Genomic DNA, 18,711 nt, shown 5'->3' with positions numbered 1-18,711 from the left:
TTTATGAAGTTGGAAAATTATTCCCCTTGAGTTTCCCCTGACACAGAAGACCAAATTTCTAAGGAGTGAATGTAAAGAAAGACAAGATTTAAGGATCAATTCTTGCATCAGTCCTAAGTCCTGTGATTAATTTGAAGAAGATGGACTTTGTTCCAGGAAATGAGAAAAGGGGGGTGTGAGAAGGAAGACGAGATGCAACACAACCAAGTCCCCCTTCCCACCCCACCAGAGCAAACACAGGTAGAAAAGTAATCAGCCATGCTCCGGCTGCTGGGAGTCAGCGATAACCCCCTTTGGAGACACAGAAAGGGCATTCAGAGTCAAGAAGTTGCATATACCCAAAAGCTAACTCTTGAGTCCCTAAGGTTCATTCCCCTTACCTGGGAATCAACAAGGCTGAGAAGGCTGGGTCTCAAGTCAATTTGAAGCTGGGAGAGAGAAGTTGGGTTCTTGCATTTGGTATTTCTGTGGTTGAAAAGAGCTGTTGGCACTGAAGATACATTTGGCTGAAAACTTTGGTCACGAATGCAGAATAAAAGCAAAGCAGTTGCCAGACAGGAATGCCTAGATGCTAAGTGTCTGTGGCACTTCTCAATGTCTCTTTTATCCTGGTTTATTCCTGGAAAAATTATCTTTATGGGACAGATCAACTTAATTAAAGATAGAGGGTTGGCAGGGCTCTTGTAATAATTGGCTGGTTGAAACTTAAATATTTGCAAGTCTTCCCTGTGATGTTCTATTATCTTTGACATTGGCTTGCACGAGACATAGTCTTTTCATTGCTGTTAAAAATCTGCTGACTTGTTTGTTTCTTTCCTCATTCCCTGCATCTCATCTCCTGAGAGATGAACTCCGGAGTCCGAAGTAAAAGTAGCTTTCTCTTTTCTCACCCAGTAGTTAGGTGGTAAAATCCAATTTGAATGTGCATTGGAAACAAGATTTTCTCTGAAGGTTTGATGTATTGTGTTTTCCTAATGTATAGTAACCCAAACGCATTGAAAAGGAATGCTTTTCCTTTTTCTTTGTTGTATCATCTTCCATTTTGTAAGGTTTTTTTCCCCCTCTGTTACAAACTGAGTCTTTGCATTCAACATGGCTGCAAAGAGAAGCTCTATGTGTTAATGACTCATTACTCTATAACAAGTTACCCTACAACTTAGCAACTTAAAACAACAAAACCTATACGATCGTGGTTTTCTGGGTCAGGGATTCAGGAGTGGTCTAGCTGGGTGCTTCTGACTCAGGGTCTTCCACGAGGTTGTTTCAAGATGTCAGCAAGGGCTATAGTCCGTTTTGTCTTCTTTTCTTGCCATGAAAGCTAATATACTAATCTATAACTTAAATTACTTTGAAACCCTTAATTGGGGGGCCTGTGTAGTAGATCTGATCAGATTCTTGCACTGGATTTCAGTCCCTGTCTGGGGTAAAGGGCCATCGTGCTAGAAATAACCACTCAAGGTTAATGCTATCTCAGCAAGTTATCTTCGTAGGGTCCCGTTTCATATTTTCCGCCTGACTTCAAGTATGTACTTTTTGCTCTACCCAAATTGAACCGCTCTGTGCTCTCAGTATTAGTCAGCTTTCGCTGCATAACAAACCACAAACATCTCAGTAGGATACAACGATAAATATTTTTTTTTCCACCACAGATCTATGGAAAACAGGGGCAGTTCTGCTCTGCGGGGGCCCTGGCTAGAAGGGCTAATAGTTTCCTAGAGTATGTAATCCTCGCGGCGGTGGCAGAAACAAATTAGGGCGACCCAAGGTGCCGATTTCAAGCCTCTGTGCCTGTTGTTGCCTCTAAAATCTCATTGGCCACAGCAGGTCACGTGGCCCTGGCCACGCCCAACTCCACGCAATAAGGAAGTACACGCGGCGCAAAGCAGGAGCAGGCGTCAAGTCTGGCGCAGAGCGATGAGGCAGGGCGACTGCGCGTTCTTCACGCGTGGCTTTTCCTTTGCTGCTCCCCCCCACGTGCGGATTCCCACTGTGTCCAGCTCTTGTCCCAGTGCATGGGTTTCCACCTGCCCTTCCCACGCCCTAGAATCCTCTTTCGTGCTCTGGCTCATTCGTCCTTCGGAGCGCATCTCCGGAGTCGCCGCTGCCAGACCGCTCGTTCCGCCCGCGGTTTGTCGGCCCCGTGTGTTGGTGGTTGCTGCCCTGCTCCCCTCCGGCTGAGCCAGACGGAGTAAACCCTCCCCGGGCGCAGGCGTCGACCGCAGCAGTTTCTCATTATGCTGTCATTGCTGGTGTCCTGGTTTGTCTCCCCGCCCCCACTGTGAGTTCCGTGAATGGGGCTGGGCCTTTCATCTCTGCTTCCCCCCAACCCCTGCCCCACCAAGAAGCCTGAACAAGAGCGGGGTCCGACCGGTGTGCGCCCAGGTAGAAGGTGCCTTTGAAAGACCCTGGAGCCGCACCCAAGAATCAAACAGCACGCCTCCACTGGATGCAAATTGCAAGAGGTTTATTGGTTACACAGGCGCCTGTGGACGCATCAGCCTTTGTGGGCTGAGCATGCCGGGCTAAGTTGGGGAGCAGATTATATAGGGCAGGGTTGGGGTGGCGGGAAGCGAGCTTACAGAAGCAGATGCATGGTTACAGGAGTCTGATTGATTATTTTGAATCAAGCATGATTGGGCATTGGGGTCAGGGCGTTCTGATGGTTCCTTAGGCCAGCAGTCTGGAAAGTCCCAGTTACACTCTACTTCTCATTTGTCTTTTTTTGACAGACCGGGTGATCATAGACAATAGACATCCTGGTATGTGTTGCCATCTGGCTATAGGGACAATCAAGCCTTCAGCAAGGGGAGAGGGGGTGCTGTGGGGACATCAGGTTACTTAAACAAGCCTTTAGCAAGGGGAGAGGGGTCTTTCGCCTTCTTGACTTGCCTTTTAATGATGATTTCACTCTGTGAATCCTGTCTCCGCAGTGAGGCTGCACGTTCCCCGGAGACCAAACGTAATGTGGGTTTTCCCTTTATTTTTCATAATACCTGAAGAGCAATAGTCATTTCGTGAATCATGAGTGATTTATGGTGTTGATTACTCCTTGGCTAGTTTTTTGGCTGCCATTTGTCCTTCACTCTAGAGCCATGAAAAAAAAAAAAAAAACAGAAGTCCATGTGGCTATAGGACATCAACGCGAAGACATCCTGTTAATAGCCAGTTACTGCCAACTTGACAAGTCAACGTTTCTTCAAGTCATTATTGTGTAAATTCAGCCAGGAAAACAGGGTGAGATTTTTAAATAGGAAAGATTTTTCGACTGGGTAGGAAATATATATAAAATAGCAAATACGTTGGACAATTCAGTGCTCACATTTTAGTGTGTCTAATTTAGATGTCTGGTCAAAAGATCAAGGGACATCCTGCTTATAATGCCTGTGTGTGTGTGTGTGTGTGTGTGTATTTACAATTTCTATATGTAAATATTGATAGAGGCGTGTGTGTGTGTGTTTACAATATCTATATGTAAATATTGATAGAGGCAGACAGAGACAGACACTTTGTTTTAAATATAGGAATGTACTCAGCCATTTTCTAAATTTCTGGCCTTGAACATAAACAAGTAAAATGGAAATATAACATATACTAATTTAGATGATAAAACTAAAGCTGTTTATATTGGCTATAGTAAACCATTTTCAGTGAATTTTTTTTAACAAGGATTTAAGGCAATAAGTACAATAAACAAGTATACCAAAATGCATTTGTATAGCTGAGGGAAAAACATACATAGAAAAGATATATTCATTAACTCTTAAAATTTTCATTGGTTGTAGGTTTAACTAGATACAAGATGCATTTATCTTAATAGTGCTTTCTTCCTGCTCATTAGGAAGGACTGCTGGTCCTAATGCCTTTTGTTTTAAACTCTGCAGACACTGACCTCATCCCAAGGCCCTGACACAGCTCTCTTCTTTTCCAAGACTCAAGAGCATCATATCACTTTTCATTTCCGCAAGGAATGAAAACAAGCCCTAGCTCTCATTTATATATCATTAGCTGGTTGAATATTCATGCCAAACCTGATGTGTTCATTTTTGAAGCCACAGAAATTGGCTCATTTTGCTATTAACTTTCAGTTGTTAATAATTTTCCTAACAGCCCATGCTGGAAATAATATAATAATATTGAAGGAGGATCAGTCAGAACTTGGGAGCTGAAACTGGTCGATGAGCATTTGGTCTGCTACTCTTATGCCCGTAAGATCATAGCATCAGTGTGCAAAACTGTGACAAAAATCCAGGATTCCTGGTGTCCATTGTAATCCCTGTTCATTTTTGCAACGCACTCGCTGGTGGGACCAACCTGTGGACGGCTACATGGGGTTGGTGCCCCCTTCATTCACTTTTCTCCCTTCTTCCTCTGTAGCCCCCATGATGCCCCTTTCACCTCCCTTCTCCCTGCTGCACTTTCTTCCTTGCTCTCACTGCCCGGATATCAGTGTATCTAATTTAGATGTGTGTGGTCGAAAGACCAGAGGGCCTCCGGCCAATATTACCATGTCTCTAACTGATAGAAGAACCTGAAGTCCAAAATATCCTGTTGTCTTGATCTTGATCTGGTAGTGGTTCCTTTGACTACTGGACAGCCCTATTTAATGCTTCAACATGTTTTCCTTCGGCTTTGCTGGGAGACTAGCTCAGCGTTCATTGGTGGAGTTGAGCTCTGCCAGATTTCTCAGTCCACTTTACTAATTGAATTGTTTTGTAGCACCCATCAGGGCCAGTTCCATGTTTTAAGGGGTGTGAGGCTTCAGCACTTTGGAGTTCCTCTTTGAGAAAAAGAGGGTGAAGTTACAAACAAAAAATTAGGGGGATGGTATTGGAGGGGTCCTGCGCACACGAGGGGGAAGGGCCGTATCCAGACCCCTTCGTGTGCCCCGACTGGATCTAGACTGGCTTCTTATTTTACTCCCCCACCTGCTGCGGCCAGAGTCCGCCAAACTGCTTGGAGTCCCCCAGGCACGCTCAGTTCTCTTTCATCTGCCGGCCTCTGTATGTGCACTTGCATCTGCCCTTCTTCGCGTGGCTGATGCCTGCTCTCCAAGACTTGGCTTCAAGGGTCAGCTGTATCCGAAAGCCCCCTGTGACTCCCCACGGACACCTCAATTCTGTGCTTTTATGTGTTATAGCTCTTCTCACACTGCGTGATGACTCTCCATTTGTCCCTTTCCCTGCCACAAGGTGACTCACTACAGGCAGGAGGGGTCCTTCTGGCTCTGATGCTCAGAGCCTGATACTGGGATTGGACCAGGCAGTTTGCTTTCAGTTTGCCCTTCTCCCTCCTTTAGCTGTGCATCAGTGCCTCTCCAGGCTCCCTTCCCCCACTGCTCCTGGAAAAATTCAGCCAATAGGAGCCTTTTTAAAGGAGTAGAGGGTTCCAGGGACACCTCAGTGGCTCAATTCTTAAGCACCTGCCTTCAGGTCAGGTCACGAACCCAGGGTCTTCATATCGAGCCCCATGGTCGTCGTGTTCCTTGCTCAGCGGGAAGCCTGCTTCTCCCTCTCCCACTCGTCCTGCTTGTGTTCCCTCTGTCACTGCCTCTCTCTGTCAAATAAATAAATAAAATCTTAAAAAAAAAAAAAAAGGAGGATTACAGGATTCAAACAGGGTAGAAGTCAAGATATTTCTCCTCTCATCCTACACCTGGCTCCCCTGCAATTCTGGTTGTGGTGACAACTCTTACACGGCTCCTGCTTCAACCAGAAATCTCTCCCTCTGATTCTAGATCCTACCAGAAGTTTCTAGGCTCTGGGTTCCAGTCCCACCATTTCTTCCCATTGCCCCCATACTCTTAAAGATGAGAATGACTTCTTGCTCTTGCTGTTTTATAAGTTTCCTCATCATTTTTAATTGGCTTCTCAGTCCTCCATCACCCATGTAAACAAACCATGTAAGCAAGTCCCTGGATTAACTTCTCTTTGCCTGAACTGTGTAGAATGCTTTATCTTTTCCTGAGGCCTGAATTACCCTGTCAAAGTGGATGGACCATTATTTTATCAAAAAGGCAACAAGAAGAAAATCTCTTGGCCATGGTTTGCAAAATTTGTTTACATTAAAAACAATCACGTAGGGGCGCCTGGGTGGCTCAGTGGGTTAGGCCGCTGCCTTCGGCTCAGGTTATGATCTCAGGGTCCTGGGATCGGGTCCCACATCGGGCTCTCTGCTCAGCAGGGAGCCTGCTTCCCTCTCTCTCTCTCTGCCTGCCTCTCTGCCTACTTGTGATCTCTGTCTGTCAAATAAATAAATAAAATCTTTAAAAATAAAAACAATCACGTATAATCGCTTCTTGGCCTTTTGGCCAAGGTCAAGTGTGAAAAAAATCATGTATTTTCCAATCTTTGTCCCCTTAGCCGAGACCTTAGCCAAAACATGGAGTCCCATGTGCTGGTACTAATGCTACAGGCCGAAAATGTAGAAAATAGCAGATTCTGGAAATTGCATGAAATATTTAGTGAATTATGTCCAATGAATCGGCCACCTTGTGCCTAGGTACGTATCTAGTACATTGCTTCCAGTAGGCGTTCAGACATATTCTGAATGGGAAGCAGACTGTGCTTGCCATTCATTGTCCACATTTCCTAGGTAACAGACGATATAACAACATAGCCGAAGCCCTGTCTCACTGTTTCTGGGACTTTTTGGTGCAGTGACAATGAAAGCATTGCCCAGCCTTTGCATATCTGCCTGGGCATAAATCCTGGGAGTTGCTCGAAATGTCTGGGCTGAGAGACTAACTGAGCTCAATGGAGCAGCACGAGACCTCAGTGTGGAAGGCTTGGTGTGGTCAGAGGGCAGAGAAATGAGTAAAATGTCTCTATTCAGAGACCAGCAAGCCAAAGGAAAGAGAAAATGGACAACCGAGAGCCAGATCCTGGGCATGTAGTCAGCAGGAGCCGGAGAGGGCCGCTTAGCGTCAACCCTGAATCTTGCTTGGAGTAGAAGGCAAGAATGCCAACTGAGGGAAGTAAGCTGAGAAAATGTGATAACCACGGGACTGATTGCTGAGCCTGGGGCCAGAGCAGATGTGCAGACTGACCCAGCGCGCAGCTCAGGAAGCTTCGACTGCAAAGAACAAGACAAGTCTCCTGCCCACTTGGACTGAAAAGGCAGGGAGTGCAGTGATTCAGCGTCTGGGCTTCGGCACCAAGCTGTCTGGGATCAAATCGTGGCTCCTGCTCCTTCCTAGGTGAGGGCAGGGATCACAGCCTCCTTCGGGGCTTATAGTAGTGCCCGCCCCCTTTGTTCTTAAGAAGCCAAAATGAGCTCCTGCATCCCAAGCCTCTAGCTTTTGGAATCGACAGCGGTCATTTTTAGACTTAGCTGATAAACTCCCTGGCCACATTCTTGGTTTGTCAAAGTCTGCAATAGAACTTGGGATTTCATTCATTCATTCATCGGCTTGACGCGTATTTCTTGAGTGCCTTAGTATATGCCTGGAACTGGGAATGTAACGAAGAGCTAGAGTGAACAGGTCTCTGCCTTTGTATACCAGTAAAAGGAAATATTGGAGGGTCAGTGTTAGGTTTGTGGTAAGGGAGAACCAGGGAGCCCTGAAATGGTTTCTAACGAGACTCTTAAAAAAAGAATGAATATGACAGAGGTACCTCTCTGTTGGGGGATGTTGACGAAGCAGGTGTAGGGGCAGAAGGTACATGGGAAATCTTTGTACTTTCCACTCAATATTTCTGAGAACCTTGCAAAAAAAATAGATTTATTGAAATGTTTTTAAAAGAAAGAACAGATGAATGGATGGATAATAATAATCTCTCTGATTATCCTAAATATTTTTGATAACTCAAAAAAAAACTGAAAGTATTTTAATCTTATCTAAAATCATATTTTTGAAAAGTTACAGCTTCATTTATATCAGCTATGCTTAGTTTTTAGAAATGGCAGAAATTTAATTGTGATCGGTTATATTCATCGCTAAGAAACGCTAGCACTGAAACTGCCACACAAGGAACTTGTTAGAAAAAGCAGTGTTCCCACAAGGCAGGCATGTGAAAGTAAAAAGCAAAGCTCCGGGGTAAAGAATTTTGTTTGTTAATCCTTCAAAGGTCAGGCTTGCTTTTAACAGTCAGCTGCATGTTGGTGTAAACATGCAGTCATTCGGTTAGGTTTCTAGAACTTGCTGGGCCACCTACCATGTGTGAGGTTTGGCTTGGATCCGACACTAACAGTAAAGAAGACATGATCCTTGCCATCAGGAGGCTCGTGGTCTTAGGCTAGGCGAACATGAGGACAAGCAAGGCAATGGGTAGGTTCCAGAGGAGGCACGGACAATATGGAATCAGAGAACTCATTCATTCCTTCAGTGAGTAAATAAGTAAGTATCTGTAGGCTTCATAGTATGTGGAAGACACTCTCGGCGTGTCAGCGATACAGCCATGAAGCAGATCAATAATCCCAGTCCTCTTGAATCCTGTATGCTTCTGCTCATTATGGTTGCAAGAAGCACTGGGCTGGGTCTTGAAGACTGAGAGGTATTTATGGAGACATCCAATGTGAAATGGGTGTTCCAGAAGGAGGGGCATCCTGTGCACTCAGGAGTCCCAGTGCCTTTGTGGAGAGAACGTTGGCACTTGGCTCTGGGGACTTCAGCTAAACACCAAAGGGCTCCACCTTCAGCCCTCACGAAGAGATTGATGAGAGAAGCCCTTATTATGGGTGATGATGGCATATTTTCTGTGAAGGACTATGCCCAGATCTATTCATCACCTGCCAACATCTCACAGATGGGTGGACATTTTGGGACATCTGATTTCTTTCCTTTTAACCATGGCTTACAGGCTTCTCAAAAATATATGCAGATCTAGTTTTAGAGAGGTGAGGTCTTTAAGCCTGGCCTTTCATCTCAGCCCTCATCTTAGGTCCTTAATTATTGATTTTTAACATGATTTTTCATTCTAAGAAAAAGATTTACAACCAAACTCAGGTGTCATGGACACGAAGTTTCCTTTGGCTCGGAACCTAAGTGAATACATGGACAGATATTAATCTATTAGCCTACCAGTAGTTGGAACGGATCTTCATTTCAAGGATACTGAAATCTAAAATTCCTCATTAGTGGCTAAAATTAACAAGTCAGGAAATGACAGATGCTGGCGAGGATGCGGAGAAAGGGGAACCCTCCTACACTGTTGGTGGGAATGCAAGCTGGTGCAACCACTCTGGAAAATAGCATGGAAGTTCCTCAAAATATTGAAAATAGAACTACCCTATGACCCAGCAATTGCACTTCTGGGTATTTGCCCTAAAGATACAAATGTAGTGATTCAAAGGGGCACGTGCACCCAAATGTTTATAGCAGCTATGTCTACAATAGCCAAACTATGGAAAGAACCTAGATGTCCATCAACAGATGAATGGATAAAGAAGATGTGGTATAAATACTCAGTGGAATACTATGCAGCCATCAAAAGAAATGAAATCTTGCCATTTGCGATGATGTGGATGGAACTAGAGAGTATCATGCTTAGCAAAATAAGTCAATCGGAGAAAGACAAATATCATATGATCTCCTGATATGAAGAAGTGGAGATGCAACATGGGGGGTTTGGGGGTAGGAAAAGAATAAATGAAACAAGATGGGATTGGGAGGGAGACAAACCATAAGTGACTCAATCTCACAAAACAAACTGAGGGTTGCTGGGGGGAGGGAGGTTGTGAGAGAGGGGTGGGGTTATGGACATTGGGGAGGGTATGTACTATGGTGAGTGCTGTGAAGTGTGTAAACCTGGTGATTCACAGACCTCTACCCCTGGGGATAAAATTCACTATATGTTTATTTTTTTTAATTCCCTATTAGTATAATTATATCCTTAGAATTTTCTCGAGACATTTTGAGGGGCTGGAATATTTTTGTGAGACTCTTACTCTCTTACCTTGATTTGTAGTACAGGTAATATCAAATGCCACTCATTTTTCTCCACATAACTAGAAAATTGAAGCAACCAGAATCCCCACTGCCCAATCTCCCCCATCTTTTGCTTTCTCAATGAAGAAACAATGGATAAGTCAAGAAACTCTTTTTTTTTTTTAATATTTATTTATTTGACAGAGAGAAGGATCACAAGTAGGCAGAGAGGCAGGCAGAGAGAGGGGGAAAGCAGGCTCTCCACTGAGTGGGGAGCCCAATGTGGGGCTCGATCCCAGGACCCTGAGATCATGACCTGAGCCGAAGGCAGAGGCTTAACCCACTGAGTCACCCAGGCGCCCTAAATCAAGAAACTCTCACCAGAGAGCTATTCCTAAGAACACTTTCCTGCATGTCCTCTTTAGCCTCATGGACAGCAGCTCCTACTTTGGAGAATCATCCTGAAGCCATGTTGTGAATGTTGATCCTTGAGTACCGTAAGGTCATGGGAGGCCTCTGAGTCACCACATGCTTAATCACGAGCAGGCTGCCATTAGTCATCTGTGTATTTCATTGTGTTCTAACTCTTTAAAAATTAGTGGTTCCCTGTGGGGAAAGTGATTCTCATTCAAACAGAAGAAGAGGCTAAGTATGGTGAAGTACATTGGCAACTGAGAGGACACCTACTAAGAGCTAAACCTACTAAGACACTAAACTAAGAGCTAAACTGGTAGCTAATTAGGTAATAGCCAGTAGGTGTACCCAGAGTGCTTTTCTGTCTGAACAGCTTGGTGAATAGTTGAGTATTACACGTTGATTGGTCTGAGTATGTTGGGTGCTTTTTAAACTCAGATGAAATTGTATTTTTATTCTTGAGAAATTACTGTCTTCCTTCTGGGTTCCTAAGACAAGAGTCAGACCCAAAACAAGAGGAGGCCAAGTGCTCGGTGCCCCGGCTCTCTCCCTAAAATACAGGTCTCTTGTGAGCTCAGAAAATACCACCGAGGCCACACAATAGGCATGTGTGTGGGAGGTCTAGCAGGGAGTGGAAAAGCACTGAGGACCGCTAACAAAAAAGGAGGACTTTTTAATTTTTTTTAAGATTTTATTTATTTATTTGACACAGAGAGAGAGGTCACAAACAGGCAGAGAGACAGGCAGAGAAAGAGGAGGAAGTAGGCTCCCCACTGAGCAGAGAGCCCGATGTGGGGCTCTATCCCAGGACCCTGAGATCACGACCCGAGCCAAAGGCAGAGGCTCAACCCGCTGAGCCACCCAGGTGCCCCAGGAGGACTTTTTGAAAGGGGCCACATAGACCTTGACCCCAGAAGGTGGACCCAAGGAACACAGCGGACCCCAGCGTTCATATCAACAGATAGTCATTCTATGTGCCATGTAGCAAAAAGGACCAGTTGCTCACCAGTCTTTTTTAATTTTATTTTTCCAACTATTCCCCAAGCCCATATTACATGAACGCCTAGCTTTCTGGAAGTTATAAACCAAGACGTGAAAAGTGTCCTTGTTTGTTGTGTCTCTTGGTTTGTCTGGCGTGAATACACACCGCCTTTAGGAAGAGAGAGAAGTTACTTGTAATTTTAAACATTTTAAATCCCTGGTGGAGGGGGTGCCTTCTCAAATTGGTTATTGTCATTTATTTATGTTTCCTTCCAGGCTTTGCCAATTCACACATAATTCCTTTGTGAGTCTAATCACATGCAGATGCAATGCCATTCTGCTACTTCAAAGCATTGTTGTACATGAAAAACAGACACTAGAGACCTTCTGTGTTGTGAGCCTGGGTAACCCCCCCACCCCCACCTTGGCTGATGCAACTCTCTCTGGGATGGGTGGGCCACAGTAGAGCGTGTTCTCACCTGTCCCGCAGTCTTGTGATAGCTGTTTGGATGATGAGGTGTCAGAGTGTATGTTTCCTTGTTATTTTGTGGGTCTTTTTTTGCCCATGAAAACGTATAGTTTGTTAATAGCACTGTAAATGATTTGGAAGAAGGAGTCTGCTCAGTGGAAAAGAAGCACGAATAGGTTTAGATTTTTATGGGGCTGAATCAGCCAAATCAAACACAGGCTTTCCCGAAGCTTCCAAGTTTTTAATGGAAACTCACGCTCTTCAGAACTTTGCTGCCTAATTATAATTCATGCCTTTTGCAGATACATTACAGGGTGGACCAAAAGGAAAATGTTAGCCACATTCACTTGTGATTTCTATTGTGTGACCATGGAGCGCCAACTGCATATGTCCAATGGCCTGGTGCGTGTAAAGACACGGGCCAGATCCTGGCGGGCCAGACCCCTTCAGTAGGAAGGTGGATAGACTTACAGTATCTCAAATACAAACAGCGTGTTCGGCTACAGATCTAGTCTTCCTTATGTGGTTGTACATAATTCACAGTGTCAGAATTTAATTTAAAAGTCCCCTGAGAACTGTAACCCCAAACCAACTCCTATCATTATCGTTACCAGAGAGGTCTTTTTTTGAAAGATTTTGCCTAGATTTTCTTTTAAAGACTTTCTTTTTTTTCTTTCTTTCTTTCGTTTTTTTTTTTTTTTTTTTTTTTTAACAGGTCTAACTGGCATCAAGGGAGAAAAAGGAAATCCAGGCATAGGATCCCAAGGTCCAAGAGGTCCCCCGGGACCAGCAGGTAAATCTTCCTACCTAACAGGAAACTGCAAGATGAAAATCCTAACGTTTTATATTCACATGCATCACCGATGAGAAAAATGGCCTTGTTACATCTCGTATCTGATGGAAATGGCTGTTTTTCTTATTCATTTTATTGGAAGGCCAATTGTTAAGTGACAATCCTCCCAGTACAGAAGCCTCAAAGGCTTCTAGCATATTCTGGGACCCTATTGGCTTCATGAGTTAGGCCATGCTAGGTTATGCTGTAGTAACAAATCAATCCCAAACACTTAGTAGATTGACACGATAAGGGTTTATTTTATAGTCCCCCGAAGTTTGATTTGGGTAAGGTGGCTTTTCCCCATGTTAGAGCAAAAAGCTTCCAGGAAAAAGATAAAAGAGACACATTGGCCTTCACCTTCCTCAATGGACAATGACCTACATCACAGTGAGGCCTATTTCACTGGCTGGGACCAGCCACTCTGTCTCCGTTGAACCACATGGGAGGCTTCAAATACAGAGGAACATGTGGATGTTTGAGAAACACTCAGAGTTTCTGCCACTATGGCCGTCTTACTGGATGAGTTTCATGTCAGTTTTGAGTTTTGTGTATATTACTGTGTGCTTTTACAGTGATCTCTGGGTTATCATCCTCGTTATTAGAATGGTAAGTTTCCAGTCCTGTTGGACATTTTTAATCTGGTTTTAGCCACATCAAATCGAATATTTTATCAATTTTTTTTTTTCCATCCTAATAATGATTTTGGAAAGTATTTTTCCTAGGAGGGATTCCTAATGGAAAAGAGTCACTTTGAGCATAAGTGCTCCTATCATTAGAGCTGGTGTGAGGGGCTGAAAGGATGGTTGGTGAGCGTAGACTGAATGGGACTGAACCTACGTAGAGCTGCAGTGCTTTTCAAATATAAGGCGACACTCGTTCCTCATTTTCAGTAGAACTAGAGTTGAAGAGTTCATCTCCACTAAAGTTGAAGAATCTCATTTTTTATTGAAGAATGCCTTTTCAAACACTATTGTAATCTAGGCCTAAAAGTAAGGCCTTAAAACACCCAGCCTGATAGACTTCCTAAAATCACAAAAATTTCAATCTCCTCTTTTCACTCAATCTAAGTGCTCCGTCGGTATAAGGTAGCCTAAAGAAATTTTGGTTCAGTATTTTAGGTCTGATTTCAGACTTTTCCTTTTTCTCCTGCGGGATAATTTCTTTCCCACTCAGGCTAATGTAATTCAATTACCTGAGGCCAGAAAGCAGGACAGATTATGAGGCTGAGACTGAGTGTGTTTGTGTGTGCATTGGAGTGTTCATACACACGTGGGTGTGCTTGTCCAACAAATCCAATTGAGAAGTAAAAACTCAATGCGCAGAGAGAGCCATCTTATCCTAAATGTCAGGATATGTAAGGTGGCTTCTCTTAAGGGTTCGTTTCCTTCTTGGTAGTCTCAAAACTATCTATGATGGTCAAAGACCAACTGTTTTCCTTTGTGGGTGCTTCTTAGGACCTTCAGGAGAGAGTCGGCCAGGAAGCCCTGGGCCCCCTGGCTCTCCTGGACCCAGGGGTCCACCTGGTCACTTGGGGGTGCCAGGACCACAGGGTCCTTCTGGCCAGCCTGGATACTGCGACCCTTCTTCGTGTTCTGCCTACGGTGTAGGAGGTAAGTGCCAGCCCCTCATGGGCTTTGAGCAATGTTTCGCTTTGATTAGAACTATAATGATGAGAGTTCAATGAACAGTAGACCAGTTATGGGAGGGAAGCCAAACTTGAATGCTTCACTACCTTAAATTATCCAGAGACCTCTTCTATAAAGTGCACGTTACTATCGAGGCTATCCCTGCAAAAACCTTAAGAGGAAAATGAAAATAACACCACAATTAAATCTTCCTTGTTTACAAATGGCTATCCACACTACCTTGGCCTCCGACCTCATATTTGATCATTGGGGGACATATTAGAACTTTCTGGGTTACTGCTGTGGTGTGGTCCTATTTCACTCATGCTTTGGAAAAGCCTCAAACCCAGGACTTCTCCCTAATGTGGAGGGCCCCTCAGATTCTTTTGGGTGACATTCTGCCCACCACATACCCACCATTTTCGGTGACCAAAGGTAATGTTAAGAAAAAACAAGAGTGACCATGCCTGTCCCTGCCGCATTACTAACTCCTGGCCTGAGATTGTGAAAGATAATGCTTCCTAAAAACATCTGCAGCCTGCATGTCGGCGAGTTGTGCAATAGGACATTTTCTGACATAGTCACTCTTGGAAGCATCAAGAGAGATGTTCAGAGACCGCTTTGGGGCAATAAACTTCTTAGTCAAAGAATTTAAGTATTCTGCGTTAGGAGAAATTTAACCTTATTTTCCAGAGGAACTGGTCAAGAGTTTTGCTGATGTATTTTTCTCTGTTCATCTCTTCCCTCCCTGTTCTCTCAAATCTCCCTGTCCCTTATTAAGATCTGATCCCTTACAATGATTACCAGCACTGAGGTGGAGCTCTTCCACTCTGACTCCATTGGGCCTGGGCAATTGGCTACGGATCCAGAACTGTCCTGTTGACCACCACCACCCCCCCAGCCCCTGCCCCTAACCATGGGCACTCTGCTTCCCTGCCTCACCTGCTTCCCTCCCTGCTCCCTGTCACGTCTCTTGCCCTCCCTGTTCCCGACACATACACTGATAATACTGGAACTTAACCAGATCACAAGTGTCCGTCGTGACAGGAACTGACAGCTCTGTATCCTTCTGGATCTTTCTGGATGTCGGTCTATGACTGTGTACCAAGAATTTATCCCCAACTTTTCTGTGTGTAATAACTGTTTAAATGTGCCTTCTCCTCTTTCCTGTCCCCACACAAGATTGACGGGCACGTTCCTCCCCCACCACCCTCCTCTCCCTCCCCCTCTAATGTCCTCCCTTCCCAACTGTCCCCTTGGTGATGGGTTTCTAACACGAGATCCGTTTTAAAATTTATTTTTCTGTTATAATTCTGCTGAGATTCAGGGTTCCTTTTGTAAATAAAACACATACTATATTTAAGCAGTTGGCCGTGATTCTAGTTTTCTAACCATTGCTGTAACGGGTCTGCCCCTTCCTTTGCTAACCATCTGAAACCTCACGGGGGAAGGCACAAGGGGCATGGTGGGTCATGGGAGCTAGTGCTTTCCACCTAAGCAGGCTTTCTCTCTCATTTATTGACCAAATCTGTGTCTCTTATGGACCCATGTGAGGGGAGACTATCAATTTATGGTTCCTGGGTCCCATCAAGTCCCCACCCCACTTTTCCTCTCTAGCTCCCCATCCTGATCAACCGGAATTCACTCCTGTCCAAGACGAGCTAGAAGCCATGGAACTGTGGGGCTCAGGCATCTGATCGCCCTAGGACAAATTTGGAGACCAACGTCAAGAACTCTTAGAGAAACTTATTCAAGAAGAATGTTGTTATGTGGTTTGTATGCTACCTTTGGGGGGCTTGTCTCACCAGCCTAAATTTCCTTGGACGTTGTTAATATTGGTATTATTAGCAAAAAAAAATTATATTTTAAAAAATCCCCTTCATCTATGACACCACAGGATTTATTTCTCCTTGTTATTTTAATGGCATGCCAGATTATTTGTTTTTCCAGAGAAGAGTGCTCAAAGGAAAATTGGCAAAAAAAAAAAAAAAAAAAAAGTTGAACTCTGGAATCTTTTCTGTGTTAGATGATCTCAAGTCCTAAAATGCATCAAGACAGCTATGATTGTATTCAAAGGAAATGGGGCCCTAGCAGAATAAGAATTTAAAGAGATCCAAAGATTATGCCATTTATCCCTATCTCCTGTGGCCTTTCTGAAAAGAAAAATGGATATTATTGGAGAAACTACCTCTTGATTAACTGATCTATCCAGCTCTGAGATCACTCGGTACCTCGTTTCACTGGTGTCTAAGAATATGTATCAGAATACAGCCTTTCTGAGTTTGGTGATTTTAAAAATAGATTTAGTATTTTCAGTGGCTTTACATGTAAAATAGTGACTTTCCACCAGTTCTAATGCGAAGAGATCCAATCTTGATGAACGACTCATCCAGCGGTATTCCAAGACTTGCCCTCTTTATCTACATGGATTACTTTGTACATGCAGATACTTTTTTTTTTTTGCAAACCCATTTCCATTCTCTTTTATAAGCAAATAAAAATTTAAAACAACATTGTGGGTTCTTTTTACTACATTAATGTCACCCTAAACTTCTATAGTCTTAGCCGAGTTTCATTTTATTTTTTAAAAGATTTTTTTTATTTATTCACTTGAGAGACAGAGACCGAGAGAGCACAAACACAGGGAAAGGCAGAGAGAGAGGGAGAGGGAGAAGAGACCCCCCCGCTGAGCTGGAGGCGCGACATGACCTGGAGATCATCACCTGAGTCAGAGGCAGACACTTAACCATGTGAGCCATCCAAGCACCCCAGTCTTAGCTGAGCTTTAACCAGAAAAACAACAGTTGGTTTCCTTCAGACGGGTATTCAAATTTTCATTCATTCATTCATTCACTCATTCATTCTGAGTGTAGTAAGAAGCGTAACCGAAGAAGCGGTTGATTTGGACCAAAGAAAGTGGTAGATTTTTTAAAAATTTTATTTTATTTATTTGAGAGAGAGAAAGAGAGAGAGAGAAAGAGGGGAGGGGCAAAGGGAGAGGGAGAAGTAGACTCCCCACTGAACAGGGAGCCCAAAGTGGGACTCAATCTCAGGACCCCAGGATCATGACTGCAGCCGAAGGCAGTATCTTTACCGACTGAGCCACCCAGGCACCCCAGACTGGTAGAATTTTATGACTCCTCTATAACCCACAAGAAAATGCAAGACTGGTGCTAAATAAATGTTCTCCAATAACTTACTAACAGTTGACTGAAGAGCCATCTTTTTTCTAGTATTAAGAAGAGTCTGAAAAACTCTAGAAAGGAAGAAAGGAAATGAGATTGAACCCAACACACTCTAACACCTGAACTATAATATATCCTTTGCTCACAAGGGAGGAAAAATCTAGACACTTGAGAAAAATTTCAGTTCTATTATTTGCCTGTTGAAAATAAGATGGAAGAGAGCCGTAAACTTAGTGTAGCTCCTTTTCCTGGAGCATCTCCCGAGGAACAGATAATTTTAAAGAGTAGAAATGGGGTCACTTATAACCAAAAGTTGGATTCTTCCTGGATCAGTAAGGTCTTCTGACCTTTGGTTTCCTTCACTAAACAGATCTGATTTAAAACCTTCCCAGCCAAAGGATTCAAACAGTCAGTTCTACTTATGTGCCTTTGGGGATTCAGGCAAAGAATTTTTTTGGTGCCTTTGCAGGAAATGAAAGAAGACTATGAGCAGATAACCAACAGCTGTTCCATTTTAGTTATGGCAAATCATTCCACATGTAGGAAGAAGGACTGATGAGATGGAAAGCTTGCGCAAGGTTGATCAGGATGACTAGAGCCAGAATCACTTAAGAGAACTCCTCTGTAAAAGACTAGGTTATGTCATTAGTCATTTCATACCTTTGTGTTAGATTTCTTAGTCTTTTAACAGGTGAGTAGAGAGAATACTCTGTGTGCTTGGCTCTTGGAAACGCCTAGTCTAATATCGTGCCACGGAGAGGACTCTCAAAGTCTGTAATAAATGGTGAAGTATAAACCAGCAGAGGTTCTAATCCATTCGTATCATTCTTGAGTTGTGCAGATACACTTGGCTTTGATTTTATTGGATGGTCTAAATCTGTTTATTTTAGCTAGAGGAAGGTTCCATTCATTTGGAATGTGCCATCCCTTGGACCCAGTATTTCAGATTTCTCTTGAGTGAAATGTTCAAAATAAAAGGTGTAACTCAGATTCAGGACTTTGGTGGTTACAATAAATTGCCTTGTGAAAAACTGACTTTGAATTGCATTTTTATTGCCTTACCTATTTTGGCAGGAATATGCTTCTATCTTAACTTATAGTTTATCCTCTTTCTGAAAGTAAGAAAACATTATCTCATATAAAGAAAAACATTACTTTTCAGAATTCTCATCACTTCGATTAGAAGCTCTCAATGACTTGAGAAATAGTCCTTTTAGGGTAGTATCTTGTATTCAGGAAAACCTCAACTGAATTGCAGGACAACTCTCCCCCTTTCTTTCCTACCTCCGCTGCCCCCTCCACCCTCTCCTAACTAATCTTGCTGTGTACTAGGAGCT

At 43.6% G+C, this 18,711-nt stretch overlaps 1 protein-coding gene across 2 annotated transcripts in view; it reads left to right on the top strand.

The window, feature by feature from the left end:
• Positions 1-16,702, top strand: part of COL14A1 (collagen type XIV alpha 1 chain) — a 217,279-nt gene extending 200,577 nt beyond the window's left edge. Inside the window, exons 46-48 of one of the 2 annotated variants that reach the window (XM_082721773.1) lie at positions 12,445-12,522; positions 14,019-14,174; positions 15,807-16,702. In XM_082721773.1, coding sequence (XP_082577899.1) covers positions 12,445-12,522; positions 14,019-14,174; positions 15,807-15,886 — 314 coding nt within the window. In that variant the 3' untranslated portion in view covers positions 15,887-16,702. Of the gene's footprint in view, positions 1-12,444; positions 12,523-14,018; positions 14,175-14,970; positions 15,553-15,806 lie in introns of those variants that run through there. The other variant, XM_082721774.1, reaches the window with a different exon arrangement.
• Positions 16,703-18,711: the final 2,009 nt, after the last annotated feature.

Source organism: Mustela nivalis (genome assembly GCF_964662115.1).
Source record: "Mustela nivalis genome assembly, chromosome: 2".
NCBI lineage: Eukaryota > Metazoa > Chordata > Mammalia > Carnivora > Mustelidae > Mustela > Mustela nivalis.
The sequence above is the reverse complement of the archived record's forward strand: the minus strand, read 5'-3'. Positions and strand labels throughout refer to the sequence as shown.